Genomic DNA, 24,054 nt, shown 5'->3' with positions numbered 1-24,054 from the left:
TATTTTTACAACACAAATGTTAAACATACACACAAATGTTAAACACACTCCCAAATGTAGATCAAAGATTAAAATGTAATTGGACAATATTTAACAAAATAAATAAAATATACCAAAGCATAGAATGTTAAAGTAATTTTTTCTAACTCAACATGTAGCCCAAATGATTCTTAAGTCTATTTCTATTTAAGTTTGGTACCACTGATCTATAATATGCCTGAGAAGTGGTCAACCAAGGAGTGTTTGAGGACTTCAAGTGGAGGGAAACCCAACATTTCTAGGGAACCCAATACTTCCTCAAGAACCCATTTCATCTGCAGAGAAGGCTAATTATTAGGTAGTTTTATCTAGATCAAGCCTTTATTTTCTTCTCTGAAATTTCTAACTACTGTTCCTATTTCTGCCTTCTGATACTGAGCTGAACAAATTCCACACGTCTTCCATATGTGACCCCTTAATACTTAAACTATGAACTTTTCCCTGTAAGGCAGATAGTGAATGTGCACTGGACTTGGAGTCAGGAAGGCTTGTATTCAAGTCCAGCTTCAAACATTTACTAGTTTCAGTTTTCTCATTTCTCTTTACATACAACTAGTTTGATCCACACATTAACTCTGAGAGGTAGTTACTATTAACTCTATTTTTGAGAAAATGAAGTTCTTTAGTTGAATATCTTGCCCCGGATTAACTACAGTTGCTTGTCTGTGCGACTCCAGACAAATATGATGATAATGACTCACATTCATATAGCACTTGAAAGGTTCTGATCTACTTTTCCCCAACAAGTGTGCCACAGGGAGAGTTCAGACAGCAACAGTTCCTTCTTACAGGTGAGAAAATTGAGGTCCAGAAAGGTGAGCTTAATTTTCCTTATCTGCATAATGAGGACAATAATCCCCTGTACTAATTACTTCAACAACTGTCTTGATGGAAGCATTCTGTGAACCTTATAGAACCAGAGACAGGTGAGTTACTTCGCTCAGACCCGGATGGGGTGGGCAGGAACCAGAAGGGAGCCAAGTGACAGAACCCTGCAGGGCAGGCAGCGGGTTGGTTATGGGGCCAGGCCAAGAGATTAACCAGTTCCCTTCTCATGTGGCTTGGTTATTTCTTTTGAGAATGTGTATGAATTTCATGCTGGTTTCCTAGGCACTCAAAGCTACACAGACTTTGGCAAGCCATGAATGACTTTGCCAGCCCTGGAGCCATCAGCTGGCACTGAGTACCACCATCTTTAGGCTACCGTATGCTGCAAACTGCTACAGGCAAGGTCTAGCCAGGAAGGCTTCTGCCCATGTGGAGAGGCAGGCTTGCCCCTATGGTTTACAGCATGGCAACCCCCAGTTCTCTAATAGTGAAGTTTTATAGGATTTAATAACCTTAGGTAGCATTTGGTCCAAGTCTCTAATTTTACAGATGAAGCTACCAGCGTTCAGAGACAGCAAGTGAATTACCCATATTATTATTGTGGCAAAGTCTAGATTAAATCTCAGGTGCTCTCACTCTGAATCCAGAGCTCTTCGCTGCCTGCTTTTCATAGCCTGGCATTGACACTATATGTGTTATGTCCTTTAAGAAAAATGGTGCATGGATTTTGAATTTGAAGCTGAGAAACTTGAGGTTTAAGTCTCAGAACTGATACTAACTAGTTGCTTGACTTTGGGCAAACACATGACTGAGAGTCAGTATTTCCATCTATAAAATAAGATTCCCATCACTGCATTGCTCACTTCTCAGGGCCAATGCAGGAAACATGTCTTCTAGAATCAGTACAGAGAAATCACGTCTTGCAGGATAAATGTTGGATGGGGAATCTGGAAGACTCGCATTCAATTTGATCTTAGATACTAGGTGTGAGATCCTGGGTAAGTCACTTTACTCTCATCTGTAAATAAGCTGAAGAAGGAACCACTCTGATATTTTTGCCAAGAAAACTCCAATGAAGTCACAAACAGCTGGATACAAACAAAAATGAGTGAACAATAGAATCTTTAAAATGCTCTAGAAAATGGGAGCTGGTTTTCATGTTGTGGTCCAAAATAACATAACAACAACAAAAATTTTATGTAATCTTATTGAAGTGAATATTGAAAACTCAAACATGTAACAACATGTAGATGGAAAAAATAAAATACTATTAAGTGTGGAAGAAAGACCAGTGGGAGCAGTGCAATGATTTCAGCAAGAACTCTTCAGCAGTTTTGCAGCTTCAGAGGCATGTTACGAATCCTGGGCACAAGTGTTTCTTTATGTGTTAATCTGTCCATCTATGTGCTTTTCCCCTACATATTCCATGTTTGCAAGCTTTTCTCTATATACTTTCTAGACTTAAGTCCATTTTTTCCCACTGATGGTGTGTGCATGTGTTGGAGAATGTGCTTCAGGTTTATTGGGAAATGTTTTTTTCTGCTACTTTTTTTCACTATGCTATTTCATTAAATGCTTTGCTTTGAACTACCTGTATCATTTGGTTGACTAATAAAACACATTGGTGGGGGAAAAAAAGGAAAAAAAAAAGAACTTTATGTACAACAGCATAATGTGCTGCCTAAGGAGGTAATGAACTCCCCCATTGCTAAAATTCTTCAAATGGAAGTTGAATGAACATTTTATTGTTGAATGGATTCCTGCCCAGGGAGCAATGGGTAGGACTAGTTGGACACTGAGATCTCTTCCAACTCTGAGATGTCATGGGATTATCATGTCTTATATTTTTCTATGGTGCTTTGGGATTTACATACGTTATCTCTTATCAGTGTAAGGATAATTGTTTTTCAAATCACCTAGTGTTCCCCTATCCTATACTTTTGCCCTTTCATTTTACAGATAAAGAAACTGAGATCCAGGGAGTTATAACTGGTGTCCAAGATCAATATTGCTAGAAGAAGAAGTAAAATCTATCTCTTCCTGACTCCAAACTCTGTTCTTTATCTGCTAGATTCTGCTACCTCCCATATTATATCATTTTTATTAACAACAGTAATACTAAAATAATAACACCAAATTTACATTTTTATTATGCTTCATTGTTATGATGCTATATATATATCCATCCATACATATATTTATATAATCATGCTTCATTCCTTTAGCAATCTTGTGATGTAGGAAGGATAAATTTTCCTATTTTATAGCTGAATAAACTAAGCTTTATCAAGGTTAGGAAATTTGCCCCAAGTCACATGATGACTAAGTAGAAGAGTCAAGATTTAAATGTAGATCTTATAGCAAATCTGGGACCCCAAAGGTGGACTGCCTATAGCTTTTTAGAATGGTCTGAAATCACTCCACTATTTTTTAATTTAATAGGCTAGGGAATAAAAACTATTTTCTTTCCTTATTTTTACAGTTGAAAGATAAAAAAGTCAACTTGTCATATCCATTCTATCACTGCTCAGATATGCCATAGATTCATGGAATACTAGTGTTAGAATAACCTTAGAAGTTATGTCAGCCATCCTTGGCTAAAGGTAGTTAATGGCACAAAGTACCTGACCTAAAAACAGAAAGATCTGAGTTCAAATATGTATTTGATAAATATATCCAACACAGACACCTCCTAGGTGTGTGACACTAAGCACTTTACCTCTATCTCAGTTTCCCTAGTGTTAAAATGGGGATAAACATACCTATTTCCCAGGAGTTTTGTGAAGATCAAACAAAGCAACATGGAAAGCACTTCGCATAGGGTCTGACACACAGTTGGTGTACAATGAAAGTTTCCTTCTTTATTTCTCTTACATAATTTTAAAATTTATCTTATTACACAAATACTTCAAAGTTGATTCCACAAGAATGGTAATTCAACCTGTGCCTGAATATCTCTTCCCATAAGGAATTACTCATTCCTGAAGCAACCCAGAGTCCTTTGTCCAACATTCCAACTGCAGCCTGTTTTCAGTTTTGGTCATCCTTGGAATACTTCAATGAAAAACCTCCATTCTCAAACTCAGTTCTACATTTAATTTCAGCAAGCTTAAGCTTTTTTTTTTTTTTTTTTTCCCCTGAGGAAGCATCTCACTAGGTTTGATTTTCTAGAACTTGTTTCCTTTTCAGGTGAACTCAATACTTTTTGCTAGGTGATCCTGATTAGTGCCATTGATAAATCTCCTGATGAAGTCTCATTATTCAAATTTACACTGCACGTTTCCATTGGGCTGGAATTAATTAGCATGTGTGACATAACCATGACATGGAAGAGTAAGTTACACTTGGAATGAACTCAAGAGGATTCATTTTTGAACTAATTGGGGACCTTGTTGTTTAGTCATTTAACTTGTGTCCAAGTCTTTGTGACCCCATTTGGGGTTTATTTGGCAAAGATAATGGAGTGGTTTGTCATTCCTCTCCAGCTCATTTACAGATAAGAAAACTGAAACAAATAGGGTAAAGTGACTTGCCCAGGACCACACAGCTAGAAAGTTTGGGGCCAAGATAATGATGAATGTTGGAGAGGATGTGGGAAAACTGGGACACTGATGCATTGTTGGTGGAGTTGTGAACGAATCTAACCATTCTGGAGAGCAATCTGGAATTATGCCCAAAGAGTTATCAAACTGTGCATACCCTCAGGGCTACTCCTGTGCTTATATCCCAAAGAAATACTAAAGAAGGGAAAGGGTCCTGTATGTGCCAAAATGTTTGTGGCAGCCCTTTTTGTAGTAGCTAGAAACTGGAAACTAAATGGATGTCCATCAATTGAAGAATGGCTGAATAAATTGTGGTATATGAATGTTATGGAATATTATTGTTCTGTAAGAAATGATCAACAGGATGATTTCAGAAAGGCCTGGAGAGACTTATATCAACAGTGAAATGAGCAGAACCAAGAGATCATTATTCACTTCAACAACAATCCTATGTGATGATTAATTCTGATGGAAGTGGATATCTTCAATAAAGAGAAGATCTAATTCAGATCCAATTGATCAATGATGGACAGAATCAGCTACACCCAGAGAAGGAACACTGGGAAATGAATGTGGATTACTTGCATTTTTGGTTTTTTCCCTAGGTTATTTTTACCTTCTGAATCTGATTGTTCTTGTTCAACAAGACAAATGTTCGGTTCTGCACACATATATTGTATCTAGGATATACTATAACCTATTTAACATATGTTACATATATATTTGTATATATATACATATATACATACATAACATATATAACATGCCATCTAGGGGAGGGGGTGGAGGGAGGGAAGGGAAAAGTTCTTTCCTTCCTTTTCCCCTTTCCTTCTCCTTCCTTCCCCTCCCTTCTTTTTCCCCTCCCTCCTTTCTTTTGTCCTTCCTCTCTCCCTTCTTCTGTCCTACCTTCCCCCTTCCCTCTCTCCCTTCCATCTTCCTTCTTTTCTTTTTTCCTTCCTTCCTTTCTTCCTTCCTTAGATCCTCCTTCCTTCCCTTCCTCCTCCTCTTTCCCTCCCTACTTTTCCTTCCCTCCTTTCTTTTGTCTTTCCTCAATCTCTCCTTCTATTCTTCCTTCCTTCTCTCCCTCCCTCCCTTTTCTGTCCTTCCTCTCTCTCCTTCCCCCTTTCCTCTCTTCTTCCTTTTCTTCTTCTCTCCCTTTCCTTTAGATTTCATCCATCCACAAGCTCTATTGTGTTCTTGGTGAGCTAACTCACAGAAGTCTTACTTCATCTTACTATTATTCACTGTTCTCTTCTCCCCAGTTGGAGGACAGGGTTCCTTTTGTCTTCTGTTTATAGACCTGTCAATCTCTTCTGACCAATGGAGCAAATGATCATAGAAAGGATAGTCATTTATAAGATTTCTGTATCCTTAGGAACTTACTGGATTTCTGTCAGGGGAGGAATTCAAGGAGGAGGATTGAGGTAACAGAAAGATTGTTTTAGTCAGAATCAGAAAACCCATCAAACCTCATGTGATTTCCAAATTCCAAATTCCACTGTTAGATATTTTTCCCAATTGTGCTTGTCTTTTCTCTTCAGCAAGACTGCATTTCTTTCTTTTTTTTTTTTTTAAGACTGCATTTCTTAAAGACAGGAACCATGTCTTAGATTTATTTGCATCTCCCAAAAGATCAAAAATAAGACCATGTGCAGAGCATATTCTCAATAAAGGCCTATGGATTAATTGATGGTGATGAAGATGAGAGAGTATCTGCCAGTGGAGAGAAGCCACATGTAAGAAGCCAGGGGATTGGATCCCCTCTGCCTTTCAAGAAAGAATGCTGAGTGCCCTAGTACAAAGAGTATTGCCCTGAGAATAAGAGGCACTAGTTTTTATGGCTCTGTAACTGATTTGCTGTAGGCCTGAATTTTGGGGCTGACACTTACTATCTATTTGATCTTGGGCAAGTGTTTTAATTTAGCTAGGTCTCAGTTTCCTCCTATGTAAAATGGAAGAGTTGCACTCAATGACTTTTAAGCTTCGGTCTGGTCCCAAGTCTATGATTTTGTGTTTCTTGCAAGAGCCCATTATTTGGAGAGGACTGACAAAAATGTGGTCTCTCTATTAATAGCTGGCTCTTCTCTCTCCCCATGTCAGGAACCCAAGTGTGAGGTTTGTTAATGAACTTCCAGATTTGAAGTAGAGAAACACAGCATATGCCATTAGAATGGGAACTCCTTCAGGGCAGGAACTGTTTCATATGAGCAAATTATTAATAAATGTGTGTTAAATGATTGGTTGATTTACAGGGAACTTATCTATAATTTGCAACATTCAAAATTATATATAGTGAAAATACATGTGTGGTAACTGGAACAAGTTACAGGTCCTGACTCATTCTCTCACTCACACTCAATTAGGAGCTGGTCAGCTTTGCTGGAATTGTGGACTGACCCCACTGACCACTTGATGTAAAGAAGTATATATATACTCCAGAATAACAAGTTATATGAAACCACTTTATTCATAGAAAAAGAAACCCCTCAACTCCACAAAGCTAGGAGGTATGTTGCATCCAGAGTCAGAATGACCCAACTTCAGACATTTATTAACTGTGTGACCCTGAACAAGTCACTTCTCTGTCTGTCTGTTTCCAGACCTGTAAAATGGGAGTAATAATAACATTTACCTAATAGGTTGTTGGGAGGATCAAATTAGCTAGTTTTTTGAAAAATAAAAATTCTTTGAACAGTGCCTGGCACATAGGTTCTAGATAAATGCTTATTTCCTTCCCTATTCCATGCACCTATTAACCTACCAGTTAGAAATAGGGATGACCACCAAGCTGAAGATTTCTTTCATGCTTTGTTCTTATGGATTTGGCTGCTACTTTCAATGTGTATGTATATGTTTACACATATGCATATATGAATGTATGTATATAGATATGTACATATATATACCTATCTACATATGTGTGTGTGTATATATATATATAGGTGTATATGTGTGTGTGTGTGTGTGTGTGTGTGTGTGTGTATGTATACTGGCATGTTTCCTTCTGAGGAAAAGGGCCAAATGTAGCCAGAATAGCTCATATTTTTATATGCTGCCCTCCTCATCTCATTGAATTCTAAATCCTTCCACTGATAATCAGAAATAATCACAGTTTTATAGAATGCTAAGCACCTAAAAGGATTTTATATGGAAAAACAATAGGATTGGAACAGACCTTAGAAACCATTCAGTTCAATCCTTTTTTTTTTTTAACAGAAGAGTAAACTGAGTCTCAGGTGAAGCATCTTTCCCCAACAAGCTGAGGCTGGCAGTGAAGTTGCTTGACACCTGATCCAGCCGTCTTCTCACTCTGCCAAACTGCTTTGGCTACCCTATCCCACATGTCAATACACAGCTGGCCACGACCCTCCTCAGGAGAGACAGCTCATAAATTATGAAAAATGAATGCTACAGTTAACGGAAAATCAAATTTATTTGCCATAAAAAAACCCGAGCAACATCGATTTCCATACGGCCTGCCCCACATACCCTTTTAAGCTGGAGGAATATGAGTCAATAGAAGGAAGACAATAAATATTGGAGACTTTTTAATGGGCATCTATTTTTTACTATGCTGACTCCAATCATTCTAGTTTCTGGCGGCCTAGCTAAGACTCTTCCAATATATGAGCTGACTTGTTTGTTTAGGGAATTTATTCTTTCAAATTGGAAATGTTTTTTGGTGGCCAGTTTGCTCTTTAGCCCTCTCTGTCTTTTCCCAGGAAACTGCTCCCTTTTCATCCTGGCCCGTTACTTCTTTGTCAGAACAGAAGGCTAAGGAAACCAGGAGCTTGGGTTGGATTCTTGTGTAGGTTAGTGATTACTTCTCATCGTCTTGGTGTACAGATGGAGAGGTGGTGAAGTCTGGGCCCTGACCCTGGCTAGCTGAGAGCCACTGGATACCAAACGGATTGCGCTAGAGAGCGGGGATGATTCCCTGAAAACCTTCACCTGGGATTGAGGTGATAGAAACAATCTACTTATTCCTGGTGAAACAAATTCTTATTTATAGTCTGGAATCAAATGGGAAGAAACTGTTTAAAATACAAAACTGCTGTTCTTGATAAGTAAATGGTCCGTAGTCTGATGTCCAAATTGTCCAAATTTATCTCTGAGGAATTACAGAACTTTAGAATTGCAAGGGACCTTAAAATATGAGTATTAGACCTGGAAGGGTCTGGAAGAAACTTTAGGACATAGAATGAGAAAACTAGGAGCAGTTTGGCAAGGAGACATCACTCACTTATGTTGTGTGATTAATAAAATGTAGGCTTTCAATTAATTTGCTACTGGAAGACCAAAAGGGGACATAGGGAAAAAAGGAAAATCAAGTTTTATGGTACTAAGCATGTGGTCCTGGCCAAGGCTCTGCCTTTTTGAGGCTCAGAAAACTCAAATTTAAAGTGAGAATAGTTTTGTCTATTTCCCTAATTTAAAGAGTTGCTATGAAGGAAGTCCTTTTTTCCCCTTCCTTCCTTCCTTTCTTCCTTCCTTCATTCTTTCCTCTTCTCCTCTCTCTCTTTTTCTTTCTCTCTCTCTTTCTTTCCTTTCTTTCCTTTCCCTTTCTCTTTCCCTTCCCTTCCTTCCTTTTCTGTTTCTATCTATCTTTGTCTCTCTGTCCATTACTGTCTCTGTTTCTATCTCTGTGCCTCTGTTTATCTCTTCTGTTTCTGTCTCTCTGTGTTTCTATGCCTCTATGTTTGTCTCTCTCTCTTCTCCCTTTTTTTGTCTCTCTCTGCCTCTGTCTCTTTCTCTCTCCATCACTATGATTTCATAGATACAGGGAGTTTCCAGTAAAGAAGCTTCCAATATAAATTGGCAGGCAGAAATTTCACAATTTATAGTGTTTTTTTTTTTTTTTTTAATTTTGATGGGATTAAGTGACTTGCCCAGGGGCATACAGTTTAGTAAGGCTCTTGAGGACTTATATGAATTGAGGTCCTCCTGACTCCAGAGACAGTGCTCTATCTACTGTACCACCTACCCCATAATTTATAGTTTTAGAAAGCTGCCTAAGATCATTGAGAAAGTACCTAAGTGACTTGTGCAGGGTAATGGAATAGGCAATAGTAAGAGGCAGGACACAAACCCAGATTGTCCAGATTTTGCCAACTCTAATACTGTGGATGGCTGTTTCTCTTATGAACCTTCAAGTATTAGAATAATGTGAATACTAATTATTATCACCTTGTATTACTTTTTACCTATCTCATAAGTTGGAGTCCTTCTTCCCCAGAACGTGGCTAGATCAGGAGCCAGAAGGCCGTCCTTCTTTCCATGGCACCCCAATGTCAGAGACCCAGAACAAAAGCTTATCATTCTCTCATGTGTCCCATAGAACCTAACAAAGAGAAGGACCTCACTGGCCATTTTTGTGGTGTCTTGCCACTTTTTGGTTCCCTCTTTTCCTCCCAGGCTGGAGGATGTTAAACCTGGCCATAATATGCTCACCTCCTCGGCAGAACTCATCCGCCTCCTGGTGCACCATATCTTTGACCCGGCTTCCATAAGTTAGACGGGCATCTTGGTCATAGGCCTTCAGTGTCTCACTGGAGCTGTAGGACTTTTGGGGTACTTTGCCCTCTTCACTTTCTGCCGAGGAGCTGGTATAGCGGCGTTCAGTGTCCCGACGCCTGGTCAGGGAACGGTACGGCTTCCTTTCCTTCACATCCATGGCGCCCACCGGACGATTTTCAGCATCCAAAAACAGAGTCCTCCCAACAATCAAATCTGAATCTTCTGTAGGGGAGAAACAAGAGAATCAGCATGAGCTCATTCTAGGAGTCACCCTAACACTAGGTTCCAAAGTTGTGCTTTACAACTCAGCCTGTGGGTTACTCAGGATACCTTTAGAGCTCCAAAAATAGCAATGCAGATCTGGAAGGGAGAGCACAGGTGATTAATGTGGAGAACATGAACTATTAGAGCCAGAAATAACTGTAGAACATAGCATTGTAGAAAGGAGAACACAGAATCCAGGAACTACAAGGGAATTCAGAATACACAATTTTAAAGAATGTAGATTTTAATAGTTAAAAGAATTTTCAAACACAGAACAGGAGAACAGAAGGATAAAACTGGGAGGAAATTCAGAAATAGACTTTTAGAGCTGGCAGAAACCTTCACAATAATATAATCAAATACTCTCCTTACACAGGTAAGCAGAAAAGGGAGAAGGAAGGGACTTGCGTGGGGTGACAGAGAGAGTCAGTTAATGGCAGAAGCTGGATCTTTTAAACTTAATACATTGACCATCATACTTTGCTGCCTCAGAGGGAGAGTAGCAACTGCTGTGACTTGGTTTTAAAACAAGCATAAAAAAGGATAACAAAAATAACTCATACTTTTACAAAAAATTAATTATTTTTTTTCTTTTGAGATTGGGTGTTCCTAATTTATTCATGATGAAAGGACACTTATTACTCAAGGCCCAACACCAGTACAAATCTCTGAACCACTCCGTCTCCTACCTGGGCCAATTTATCTCTCATTAGGCAGCATCATGACCCTGCAGTTCCTGCGGATTTATCATATTGGTGCCAGACTTAGTGTAGAGTCCTGACTACTTTTACTATATCTCAGAACTCCTGAGCTCAAGCGATCCACTAGCTTTCCCCTTCCCTAGCAGCAGGGATCATAGGCTTGCATCACCACACTTTGGCAACAAGATGTATTCTTGAGAACCAAGTAACTTTGTTCTTTTTGTAAACGCAGCCATAATATTAAAGATAAGTGTCAGAAAAAATATAGCAGTCTACTTTAGGAAAATTTATGTTCACAGTTTCTAAGTTTTAATTAAAGAAATTGCTTTTAAGGTTCCCCAAAGATCTCTGGTTATACTCAAAGAAGTTAAACACTTGTCTCAAATCTTTGTTTCAAAGCTTAGGCAGTTTTTCTGCCCAGGTCCATTTAATAGCAAGTAAGCTGAGAACTTTTTGTTATCATTAAAGAGACAAAAGTGGAGTCACAAGAAATGGGTTTAAATTTTTAATCATTATTAGGTTAGGGATGTCTTTGGAAGTCTGATGATGCCTGTAGATTCCTTCCCACAATATTTTTAAATGTATAAAACAAAACATATAAGATTAGAAAGGTAACCAATTATACTGCAATAGTTATCAAAATATTGAAAAAATTAATGATACAGAATCCAGATTAAGAACTCTATTCTAAATGCCAATCTAGACCTGAATCAAGTGTCTGAACAACTCCAAGAATCCATTTCATCACCTGGGTGATGGAAAGAATAGTTCTTCCCTACTATTTGATAGGGACAGCTTGGTGGCACAGTGGATAGAGTGCTGGGTCTGGAGTCAGAAAGATTCGACTTCCTGAGTTCAAATGTGGCCTCAGACACTCACCAGCTGTGTGATTCTGGGCAAGTCACTTAAAGCGGTTTGCCTCAATTTTATCACCTGTAAAATGAGCTGGGAGAAGGAAATATCAATATATTTGTCAAGAAAACCCCAAATGGGGGATTCTGGAAAGATGGCAGAGTAAGTTGGTAAATTTCAAGCTCTTCAGATTTCCCCACAAAATAGAATAAATTTGTGCCTCAGGGTGAACATAGGCTGGTAACAAATCAAGAAGACTTGGGGCAGAACAGGGGTCCTCCTGGTACAGCCCAAGAAGATCAGAAGAAAGACCTGGGGCTGGGGATTAACTCGTGTGAAGTACAGAACCTTCCTGGCTAGCTCCACAGAAACACCAAGTGGGGAGCCTTGGGGTTCACTGGGTGTGGCTGGAGCCTCAGCAGGAAAGTCACAGAGACTTTCACTTCCTGGATTATGGAATTGGGGTTTGAGTCTGGGAAGACAGACTGAACCTTGGCTGATTGGGAAGGTCAGGTCCAGCTGTGCTGCTGAGATGCAGCCCTGGGCAAGAAAGAATCAGCACCTGGTGAGCGCAGAAGCAGTGGAGAGGGACACTGCTGGTTGTGGACACTTGCAGGAGGATGGAGCGTTTGGTTTGGGTTCCTGGTCAGGAGAGAGAGCTGAAGGGAAGCTTAAGGCACCCCCACCTGATGATTAGAGGTACTTACACTAATACTTTTTACTAAAAACAAACAAAGAAAAAAAGAATGGGCAAAGAAGAAAAAAACTGCACCACAGAAACATACTATGGGAATTGGGAAGACCAGTGTTCAGCTTCAGAGAAAGATACTGAACTGAAAAGAGTTTCTTCTATCCCAAAGAGTAACATAAAATGGTTCCTGCCCAGAGAATTTAGGGAAGAACTGAAAAATGAATTAAAAAATCAAATGAGAGACAATGAGGAAAAACTAAAAAATAAAATAAAATAAAAACCATCCAAGAAAAACAAGATGATAAAAAAAAGTTAATCAATAAGAAAAAAAGCTCCAGAGTCTTAAAGATGAAAATAACTCTTTGAAAAATAGAATTTGGTAAGGGAAAGCTAATAAAGATATGAGAGACCAAAAATAACAAAACAGATTATAAAAATGGGAAAAAAATAGAACAGAATGTGAAACATTTTATAAGAAAAATGATAGATCTGGAGAACAGATCAAGAAGAGAAAATGTAAGAATAACTGGACTGCCTGCAAGTTGTGACCAAAAAAATACCTTGATACAATAATGCAAGAAATAATCTAAGAAAATTGTCCTGCAATGATAGAGCATGAAAGGAAAATAGAAATAGAAAAAATCCACCAAATACCACCTTAATGAGATCCTTTGCTGAAAATATATAGGAATATTATTGACAATTTTTTAAAAATCTCATATCAAATAGCATATTGTGCAAGAAACAATAAAAAAATTCAAATATACTGGAACTACAATTAGACTATACAAGTATACAATTAGAATTGTATAGAACTTAGCAGCAGCCACAATAAAAGACTGCAGATAATGGAATCATATCTATCAACAATTAAAAGAACTAGGCTAGTGGCCAAAAATATCATATCCAGCAAAATTATTTATAATATTGAAAGAGAAAATATGGACATTCAATGAACATGCAGATTTTCTATCAGCCAAACCCCAACTAAATAGCAAGTTTAGCAAATAAGTGCCAATATCAAAGATCAATTTTAAGAAACTCAATATGGACATTTTTTTTGACATGGGAAATGTATAACATATTTTAAGATTGACATTAATGACAGGGAGCTCAAAAGAAAGATTGGGGCAGAATTAAGGTAAAATAATATTTGTTACACAAATGAGGTGCAGAGGAATAATAGACACAGAGGAATTATAGGGGAAGGAAGGCTTGTAGTTCTGAAAACCTATTCATATCGGGAATGGGTTCAATAGGCAACACTGCATATATACTATAAATCTATACACCTTCCAAATCTATAAAGAAATAGCTTGGCTGGTCTGACAGCAGATGCCGGACATACATGGTAAGGCCTTCTGGAGTGGTAGAGTCCACCAGAATTTTTGAGAAACCACACCCCTAGGTCATAGTAAGGCCTTAACTATTTGAATGAATGTTATTTTTATTATGGATATATCATGATAGCTATTTTATCAGCACCCTTCTTTCTTTAAGGAATCTAAGCACAAAAGATACTAGTCACGATGACTCAAAGGTTCTGCAATTATCAAAGTTAAAAATTCTTCAGAGGCCAAGGGAGAAGATTCATTTAAAATTCTCTTTATTTTCTTTTCCTCTGTCTCCTCCTTTTTTCTTTACTAATTCTCCTGATGAGTGTTCAAGTCACTGGCATTTTCTCCCTCTTGAAATGACATTGTATTTGACTTCTCTAGGCATGTTATATTATTGCTCCTCTTCCACTTGGCAGTTTAGTGGTGCAGTAGATAAAGTGGTGGGTCTGGAGGCAGTAATTCTCATCTTTTTCTGAATTCAAATTTAGTCTCTGACACTAACTGTGTGACCCTGGGCAAATCACTTACCCTTATTTGCCTCAGTTTCCCCATCTGTAAGATGAGCTGGACAAGGAATTGGCAAGCCACTCCAATGTCTTTGCCCAGAAAGCGTCAAATGAAGTTACCAAGAGCCAGACACCACTGAATAATAATAACCTCTTCCACTGGTATAGTGTAAAGCTCCCCAAAGCCAAGGATGATTTCATTTTTTTTTAATTGGCGTCCTCAGTGAATAGTGAAAAGTAGGTGCCCAATAAAATCTTTGTTGGATTAGCTGGCCTTTATTTCCTTTCCACACACTCTCTTCTTCCTCCTTCTTTTCTGGAGGCAGAAGCTTTTTGCCTCTACTCTAGAATATTTATTTCAGTTCTGCTTCTTTCTACAATTCAAAGAGTAAATCAGTAAATATTTATTTTGATGACCAAACAGAGCATGGGCAATGCTCCATTTGACATTTAGTATCAGTGGAAGGAAGACATCTGGAGGAAAGAAATGTGACAAGGAAAAATAGATTCCTTCAGACTAGACACTCAGGGATGATGCAGCAGATGTCTTCACATCACAGTCACGCGATTAGTAGAAAGAACACTGCATTATATACAAGGCCTCTTTCAAGCACCAGATCATGAGTCTAAGAGTAGGAGTCAGCAGACTCATCCCTACATTCAATTGTTTTTTAGACATATCTGACTCTTTGTGACCCCATTTGAAGCTTTCTTAACAAAGATACTGGAGTGTTTGGCTATTTCTCTGGCTCATTTTGCAGATGAGGAAACTGAGGCAGAGTTAAAAGACTTGTTCAGGGTCACACAGCTAGTAAGGCTCTGAGGCTGGATTTGCATTCAGGAAACTAGTCTTCCTGACTCAAGATCAGGTACACTCCAACCACTGTACCACCTATAACTGCCCCAACACTATGGACTATGACAATGAGTAGCTGTATGACCTATGGGAAGCTAGTTCTCTGTCTCTGGTTTTCTCATCTGTAATATGGCAGAATCAAGCTAATAACATCCATTCAAATAGTAAATCAGTAAATATTTATTTTGATGATAAGCTAAACAGCTTACTCAAAGGTCACCTAGTGGGTACAAAGCCTAAAGTAGAAGCTACTAGTCAGTCAGCAAGCATTTATTAGGCATATATAATTAAAGACATAAGGAAAGGCAAAAAAAACATAGTTCCTTCCCTCAAGGAGCTCACATGCATAAACTAAATGCAAATATATTACATAAACATGATAAATATGGCATAAATGTAGGACAATCTCAAATGGAAAGTACAAACCTCCTATAGCCAGTAGGATTTAAGCTGCAGCCTGAAGGAAGCCAAGAGGCAGAGGTAAGGAGGCAGAACATTTCAGATAGGGAGGACAGTGAGATTTTGGAAGTTTCCAGGTAGTGTCTAGATGATACCGTGCCAGGATGTTATAATGGGGATTGAATAAATAGACTCTTAATGATCCTTCTTTCTCTCAGAGCTTAAGAGTTGAAGACCCGGTCAGAAAACTGCTTAATAGCCTTTGGACTCAGAAAGTAATGGGGTAGGGAGCACAATATTAAGTGCCAGGGTCCTGTGACTTCTGAACCAAAAAGAAAAAAGATGCTGTCAAGGCAATAACTGTCACTGGCCTTAGGAGGACAGCTGTCCTCAATTGGCCCTTTGGTTTACACAGTGCTCAAGACCTCAGGCTGTTGACCACAAAGCCGAAAGCAAAAGACTTTTCCAGAGACACAGATGACCTAATAGCACACCCACGGTCACTCTGTGTCTGAAGTGTTCTGTGAAAAGCCCCTTGGTCACTTCTGGCTTTCCTGTTCTCTCTGCTTCTGGCCTTCAGCTCTGTGGCCATGGGAGAAGCACATTGTGAAAACACCTCCCCCTTTTTATCTAGCTTTTACATAAGGACAAACTAGATAGAGAAATAGGCTGGTGTCCTCATTACAGTTAACAGCATATCTGCTGTCATTCTGCTTTTAGAACTAAGCTGCCCTGCCTCCCTACTGAGTTAGCATGATAGAAGGGACACAGTCCAGATAATCATTTTGAGGGTCATATTGATAGCTCTGAAACTTAAAACCCTGATGGACATATCTTAAGAGAAAAAGGAAGGAGAAGGAGGAGGAGGAGAAGAAAAAGATGAAAAAGAAGAAGGAGAAGGAGAAGAAAGAAAGAAAATAGTAGAAGAAAAAATTAAAGAAAGAAGAAGAGAAGAAAGAAGGAGGAGGGGGAGGAGGAGGAGGAGCAGGAGGGGGAGGAGGGGGAAAAAGGGAAGAGGAAGGGAGAAAGGGGAAGGGGAAGAAGAAGATGTTTCCAATATTAGACATTCTCAAAAGCAGAAGCTGTTGAAACACTTTTCAGGGATGTTAAAGAGAAGATTTCTCCAAGATTCCCCATCAGGGGCTAGGACAAAATGACCTGTAGGCTCCCCCAGCTCTAAGATCTTGTCTATGGTAATGTGAATAGTTGCTTAGGAGTAATTAAGACAAAATGCACTTGCAATGCTTGACTGAGCCACAAAAAAGTCCTATTCTGCAATCAGAATCCACAAACTGGAACTGTGGTAGTCTGTAATTACTACTGGTCACCATGAAGCTTCGGAAGTAGCCAAAAATATATTCTGAAATTTACTCAACTCCTGTAAGGGCTAAAATTTTATAAGCTTTTTATAAACAAGGTAGATGGTTTTCAGTTCTTTGTAGGTCAAAACAGCATCATAAATCTTTCAAGTGTATAGCTGCTTTCCCTGGAATATAAACTGGGAGGTGTTTACTACTTGATAATGTCCTCTGAAAGAGTAGATGTAGGGGGAGGAGGGGGATGCTTGAATGAATACAATTCAATTTAAAGATATTTATTTAGAACTTACTGTGCCTAAGGCACTGCCTTAGGCAATAGGGATATAAAAATTAAAAACAAAAACAAAAACCAGAGTCCTTATTCTGAAGAATTTTATATTCTGAGGGACATAGCATGTAAACAGCAATAAGTATAATATTAATAATAATGATAATAAATGATGATAATAATAATGAGATAATATTTGTAAAGGGCTATGAAAACCTTAAGCACTATATATTATATAGCTATAATGATAGTATTAACAATATCATAATTAATATAATAGCATTATATAGTTATTCTATTATCATATGCTACATTAGTATAATATAGCTGTTATACAGAACTATATGTGATAAAGCTAGCTATTATGATTAAATATGAAGACAACAACTAGGAGATTACAACAAGCTTCCCATAACTATGTTGTTCTGAATGACTCTTCATGATCACATTTGGGGTTTTCTTGGCAAAGATACTGGAGTGGTTTACTATTTCCTTCTCCAGCTCATTTTACAGATGAAGAAACTGAGGTAAAGTGACTTGCCAAGGGTCACACATCCAATAAGTGTCCGAGGACACATTTGAACTCTGGAAGATGAGTATTTCAAAGTTCAGGCCCATGATCTATTCACTGTGCCACCTAGCTGCTCCAAATCTTATTCCTAGAGAATAGGTCTGTACCACCATTTGTAAAACTCAAGATTAGTAAATTTGCTTACCCATTCCACCTATTTTTAATTTTTTTTTTAAATTTCCTGGAAGTAGTGTAGAGAGCACTAGAGGAGGAATCAGGAAGTCTAAGTTTTAATCCTGATTTGACCACAAATCAGTTAGCTATGAGATCTTGTGCAATCACTTTTCCTGGTTAGATCTAAGTTTCTCCCTCTGAAAAAACTAGGGAGTTGAAAAGTACACTAAGGTCCTCCCAGCTCCCCATTTCATGTTCTAAGGGCTCACATAGTTCCTATATTCTGTGTTCTAAGGATCCTCCCAGCTCTCTATTTCATGTTCTAAGGGCTCACACAATTCCCATATTCTGTGTTCTAAGGGCCCTCCCAGCTCCCCATTTCATGTTCTACGTTCCTCTTAGTTCTCACATTCTTAAATCAAATTCAATTGGCTGCTGAGGACCAGGATAGACATTGGGACACAAAACCTTATAGAGGTAGAGATCTGAGATCCCACCTTCTGGGGAAAAGAGATAGAGCCCTCACAAAAGGTCCAGTGGACTGGAACCTTAGAAACTGATGCTGGGAGAGAAAGTCATGGTAGGGAGGGGTTAGTTTGACAAGGTATGGCTGTGGCTGCTCCTGATTTGCTAAGTAGGTGCTAAACTCAGTAGTTTCCATCTGTTGAAGGAGTACAAGTGGTATTAAAGGAAGCATTAGTTTGGAGTTCAGAAGGCCTGACTTTAAATGGGCTGTATGACTCCACATAAGTAATAATAAATTTTTGGTGCTTCAGTTTCATCATCTTTAAAAAGAGAAGGTTGGGGCTGATGACCTCTAAGCTCCCTTTTCAGCTCCAGATATATTATCCTTATGACACCCTGGGATAAAACCTCAGTCACCCTATCCTAGCTATGGCTCTGTTCCCAAATCCCAAATCTACTTCTCTTTCTGGTAGGCCATTTGATTTATGTCTCATGAATTGTACCCAACCACCTAAGTACTCCGCTTCTACCTGAATTTATTTTTAATGAATAGGATCTTTAATCAGAAGCTCTGATTGATTAATCAAGTCAGCTTGAGCAGTCCCTTGTGCTGGGACAGCCTGGTGAGGGGATGGCAAATGCAGTGATTTATTTCAGAGCCACATGTCTGAAGATAAACAGCCATCAATCAAAAGAGATGTAAGGAAATATGACACCATGCAAAAGCTTCGCAGGAAGCCTTGAGTCTCATCTCTGGCAGCAGAGCAGGTGGTCTCCCCTAGCTATCTCCTGCTCCAAGCCCTTAATCAAACAAATTAGCAGAAGGGATAACTAGATGGTACTAGAAGGTGTAAAAGGGCTCCTTCTAATCTCCTCTGAAAGGCTGAGTCAGAAAGGGGCAGCTAGCCCCCATCCATGAGCCCATAGTGGGAAAGCCACAACAAGAGATGGCTCCTCATGGCCTCTGTTTCCTAATCTGTCAAATGGGGGCAGAAACACTCGAACTGCAGACTTTATGTAAACTTGAAAGTATTACACATGTGTGGTGTACCGTTTTATTTCTGAAACCAAGAAAAGGGGCCTAGAAAGCAGAGGGAAACAGTTCTACTTGGTACACAGAGAGACCTTAATTAATAGCAGACAGAAGCATCAGTAACTTATCACAGAAAGCATCTGGCCTTTTTTTGTCTTTGTCCATCTGGCTCCTCTCCTTCAATTCATCTTGACAACAGATTCCTGTCTTTCTTCCTTTAAGACACAGCTCAAGTACCACCTTCTAATTGAAATCTTTCCTGCTCTCCCTCCCTTCCCCTCTCCACAGTCCTAACCCACCTTGTAACTACTACTTTGTATTTATTCTCATGTTTATTCTGCATATACTTACATGTAGGTATATATATGCATACATATATATATATACATATATAATACACACATACAGAGACAGAGAGGGACAGAGAGAGAGAGAGAGGGACAGAGAGAGAGAGAGAGGAAGAGAGAGAGAGAGAGAGAGAGAGAGAGAGAGAGAGAGAGAGAGAGAGAGAGAGAGAGAGAGAGAGAGAGAGAGAGAGAGAGAAACAAAGAGACAGAGAGACATACACAAAAGGCCTTTATCACAGATGTCCCACAGACAGTGCTAGCTGGAGTGCACCTGCCTGAAGAGACAGACAAAGATAGATACAGGGAGAGAGACAGAGAAAGACAGAGAGAGAAACAGAGATAGAATGAGAGAGAAACAGAGAGAGACAGAGAGACAAAGACAGAGACAGAGAAAGAGAGACCTAAGAGAAGAAGAGATCTTTTCTCTCCTATTAGAATTTAAATCCCCTGGGAATAAAGATTGGTTTTGTTTCTATCCTCAACATTTAGCAAGATACCTAGCACTTATGGTTTTTAATAAACATTTGTTGAATGACTGATATAATCATCAAGTCAAGAAGTGACTTTTTTTTAGCTCTTTGTCTTATATATGCTTGCCATATTCCTGTGTTCTTGTTTAAGCTTCCATCCTTTGTTTTATCAAAAATTCTATCACTCATATCTATAACATAAGTTTCAAATTTATTTCTTCTCAAGTCATTTGAAGAGATTGATTTAGTTCACAATGATTTGCTTTCACAGTTACCATACAGGAAGGGATATAGGAATACAAAATGTTAACACTGGGAGGATCTTCAACACATCAGATGGTAGAGGGTAGAAGTGAACTTAGAAGCTTGAATGTCAGACTGGGCAAGGTCTTTGGAACAAAGATGTGTCAATGCTGGAAGAGATCTTAGAGAATATTGGGGCTAGGCAGTCTTAGAACACAGAATGTTAGAATTGGGAGGGATCTGAGAACACAGAATGTCAGAGATGAAGAGGACCTTAGCATACAGAAAGTCAGAGCTGGGAGGGACCTTACAACAGGGAATGTCAGAGCTGGGAGGAGACCTTATAATGGGGAATGTGTCAGAGCTGGAAGGGATCTAAGAATTTATACTGTCACGGCCAGAAGGTGCTTAGAACCCAAAATATGTCAGAGTTGAAACAGACTTTAGAACATAAGATGTCAGAATTGGAAAAGTCAGGATTGGGCAGTGTCTTATAATATAAATGGGGGTAAGAAGGTATCTTAGAGATATTTTTGCTCAAGAAGAAGAAGAAATAGATGGAGAAAGATGATCACATAGTAAGGTAGAGGAAGAGGCAGAAATGGAGCCTCTGTCTTGTGCCTTTCCTCCTATTTACTGAATTATTTCTGTTTCACATTATGCCATGATAATTGCCATATTATCTTTGAAGGGCTTTATCACAGATGTCCCACAGACAGTGCTAGCTGGAGTGCACCTAACTGGAGAGATTTGTCCTCACTCTTGAGCATTCATTGGTCATCAGTCTTCCACAGCACCAGAACTTGCCCAAAGCTGTAGCTGCCATGAACAAGTGGCTAATGGCAGAACTTTGGGCATGGCAAGGTAACGATCACCAGGAAGAGTCCGGGAAAATGTCTCCTGCCCCTTTCACCTTTAGTATGGAAATATAAGGACTGGAAAGTGGGTTTAGCTCCTTAAGTACTGGTTATCATCTCTCTGTGGTTACTGTTACACTGCCTATATTATGAATGCCTGTGGGCATTCTGCCCTGAGAGTCACAGGTACCATTCAGACAGGAAGTACTCAAATGGATCTGTAAACATAATGTTATTATTTATTGTCCACTGCTCACTGAGGTTCTGCTAGGGATATGGAGTGTTAGCGCTGGAGCTCTGATTTCAAATCTTGCCTTAGTCACTTACTTGCACGACCCTCAATAAGTCATTTAATATTTCTCAGTCTCATTTTCTTTATCTGTGAAATAGCTATAATAATAGCATCTACCTTATAAGGTTGTGTTGAGGATCAATTGAGAAAATAAATGAAAAATGATTTATAAACCTTAAAGTTATATATATATATGTATATATTAATATAATATATTTCCATATAAAATAATGTATATGCATATAAATATATATATATACATACATATATATCATATGGCCTATGTGTGTGTGGATTTAGTAACTTGGTAGCAACATAGGAAATGGTTTTGAGCTTTCCCATGATTTCTGATACCACTCCAGGGAATAGGGAAGGGGAAATTTAGTATCATGGTGTATCAACTCATCCATTATAGGCTTACTCATTTTATTGCACTTTGCAGATACTATGGTTTTTATAAATTGAAGGTTTGTAGCAACCTGACATCAAATAAGTCTATCAGTATCATTTTTCCAATAGCATGTGCTCACTTAGTGACTCTGTGTCACATTTTGTTAATTCCCACAATTTTTCAAACTCTTTCACTATTATTAATAGATGTTATAGTAATCTTTGGTATAATTATTGTAATTGTTTTGGAGTACCGCAATCCTAGCCCAGATAAAATGGTGAACTTAATTAATAAGGTTTGTATGCTCTATTGACGAGCCATTCCCCAGTATTTCTTCCTCTTCTAGAGCCTCTCTATTCCCTGAGACACGACAGTGAAATTAGATAATAATCCTACGATGGCCTCTAAGGGTTGAGGTGAAAGGAAGAGTCAATCAATATGGGAAACTTCACTGTTATCTTATTTTAAGAAATTGCCACAGTCACCCTAACCTTCAGCAACCACCACCCTGAGCAGTCAGCAGCCATTAACATCAAGGTAAGACTCTTCACTAGTAAAAACAAAAGTATGACTCTCTGAAGGCTCAGATGATGGCTAGCATTTTTTTTTTTAGTAATAAAGTATTTTCAATTAAGGTACATACATTGTTTTTGAGACATAATACTATTATACTCTTAATAAATTCCAGTGTAGGAGGCATGACTTTTATATGCACTGAGGAACCAAAAAATTATGTGACTTGTTTTATTGCTATATTCATTTTCTTATGGTGCTCTGGAACAGAACCTACAATATTTCCAAGATATGCCAGCATACTCTTCTATACACATCTTTATCTCTGAAACCATCCAGTCCAAGCTGTTACTGAATAAGAATCCCTTTCCCAATATTCCCATTGTGCTCATCCAATCTTAACTAGAAGACTTCTAAAGGGAAGGAATTCATCACCTTCATAGTAGCCCTTTCTCCTCTTGGATAATTCTAATTTTTAAGAGATTCCCCCTCTCTCTCCTCCTTCCCATTTGCCTTTTTGAAGCATTTTGAGCAGTGGATCCCTGATTGGCTTCACAGTGAATTAGAAAGTCACAAATAACCATCATCTATATGATATTGTATTTTTATTTATTTTGTTAAACATTTCCCAATTACATTTTAATTTGGTTCAGGACCACTGAATTGGGCAGTGAAGAGTCTAATATCTCCACTTTGGACAATTCCTCCCAGTTCATTTAGGTGATAGCTTTTCTAGTTCTTAAAGACAACTCTCAGGACATGCAAGTAGATAGAGTGCTGGACTTGGCAACAGCAAAAAAAGGGGTTTGTATCCCACCTCAGACATTTACTAGTTGTGTGATCTTGAACAGATCATTTAACATTGATCCTCACTTTCCTCATATGCATAAAATGAAGTATTCCCCTTCTAGATCTAAATCTGTGATCCATAGCTTTTCTTCTCTAGATTCTATTTTCCCAGCTCCCACTCACTTCTTGTATAGCACAAATTTGTGGTCATTCTCTACCTTGGTTTCTTACACAAAATGAGTTTTCTTCCCTGAGGCTGGTTTACATGTATTGTCTTAATTACTTTTATACCAGGGCCCTTCTTATATTGTAGACAATTTAATTACCCTGGCAGAAATACTTGACATATACAACTTTTCTGTACATCAATTATTTCTCCATTGATTAGAAGATTAGAACTGAAGTGAATACTTTCCCTCTAACTTACATATATATATATATATATATATATATATATATATATATATATATATATATATATGTATGTATGGTAGCATCTGGCCCACAATTTCTGTGCCATTTTCATCATCATCATCAGCTCATTGAAGTTATCCTATAAACTAGTAGTGCTCTTGAATTACTCACATGACACTATTGTCCTGGAGTGTCACAGAACTCATAGATTTCTATGAATGGCTAAAACTATGGGGTGACCAAGTCACTAGATCCACTTCTTTCATCCTTCAGTAGAATTTAACAAAAATGGAAGAAAGAAAGTGGGAAACAAAGGAAAGAAGCAAATTGGATCCTTGGGGATTGAGAAAGTTGTGGCCACCCTGGTATCCTCTGGATAATGGGCAACCTACTTGAGTGAAATGACCCTGATACCCAGCACCACCTGTATACTTGC

General features: G+C 38.5%; 1 protein-coding gene across 12 annotated transcripts in view; it reads right to left on the bottom strand.

The window, feature by feature from the left end:
* TENM4 (teneurin transmembrane protein 4) overlaps positions 1 to 24,054 on the bottom strand; it is a 1,584,659-nt gene that overhangs the window by 615,603 nt on the left and 945,002 nt on the right. For 11 of the 12 annotated variants that reach the window (XM_074303958.1, XM_074303961.1, XM_074303955.1 and 8 more), the window contains one exon: positions 9,861 to 10,148. In XM_074303958.1, coding sequence (XP_074160059.1) covers positions 9,861 to 10,148 — 288 coding nt within the window. The remainder of the gene's footprint in view (positions 1 to 9,860; positions 10,149 to 24,054) is intronic. The other variant, XM_074303962.1, reaches the window with a different exon arrangement.

This window comes from Sminthopsis crassicaudata, chromosome 3, assembly GCF_048593235.1.
Source record: "Sminthopsis crassicaudata isolate SCR6 chromosome 3, ASM4859323v1, whole genome shotgun sequence".
Lineage (NCBI taxonomy): Eukaryota > Metazoa > Chordata > Mammalia > Dasyuromorphia > Dasyuridae > Sminthopsis > Sminthopsis crassicaudata.
Note: the sequence above shows the minus strand (reverse complement) of the source record. Positions and strands in the feature narration are given on the sequence as shown.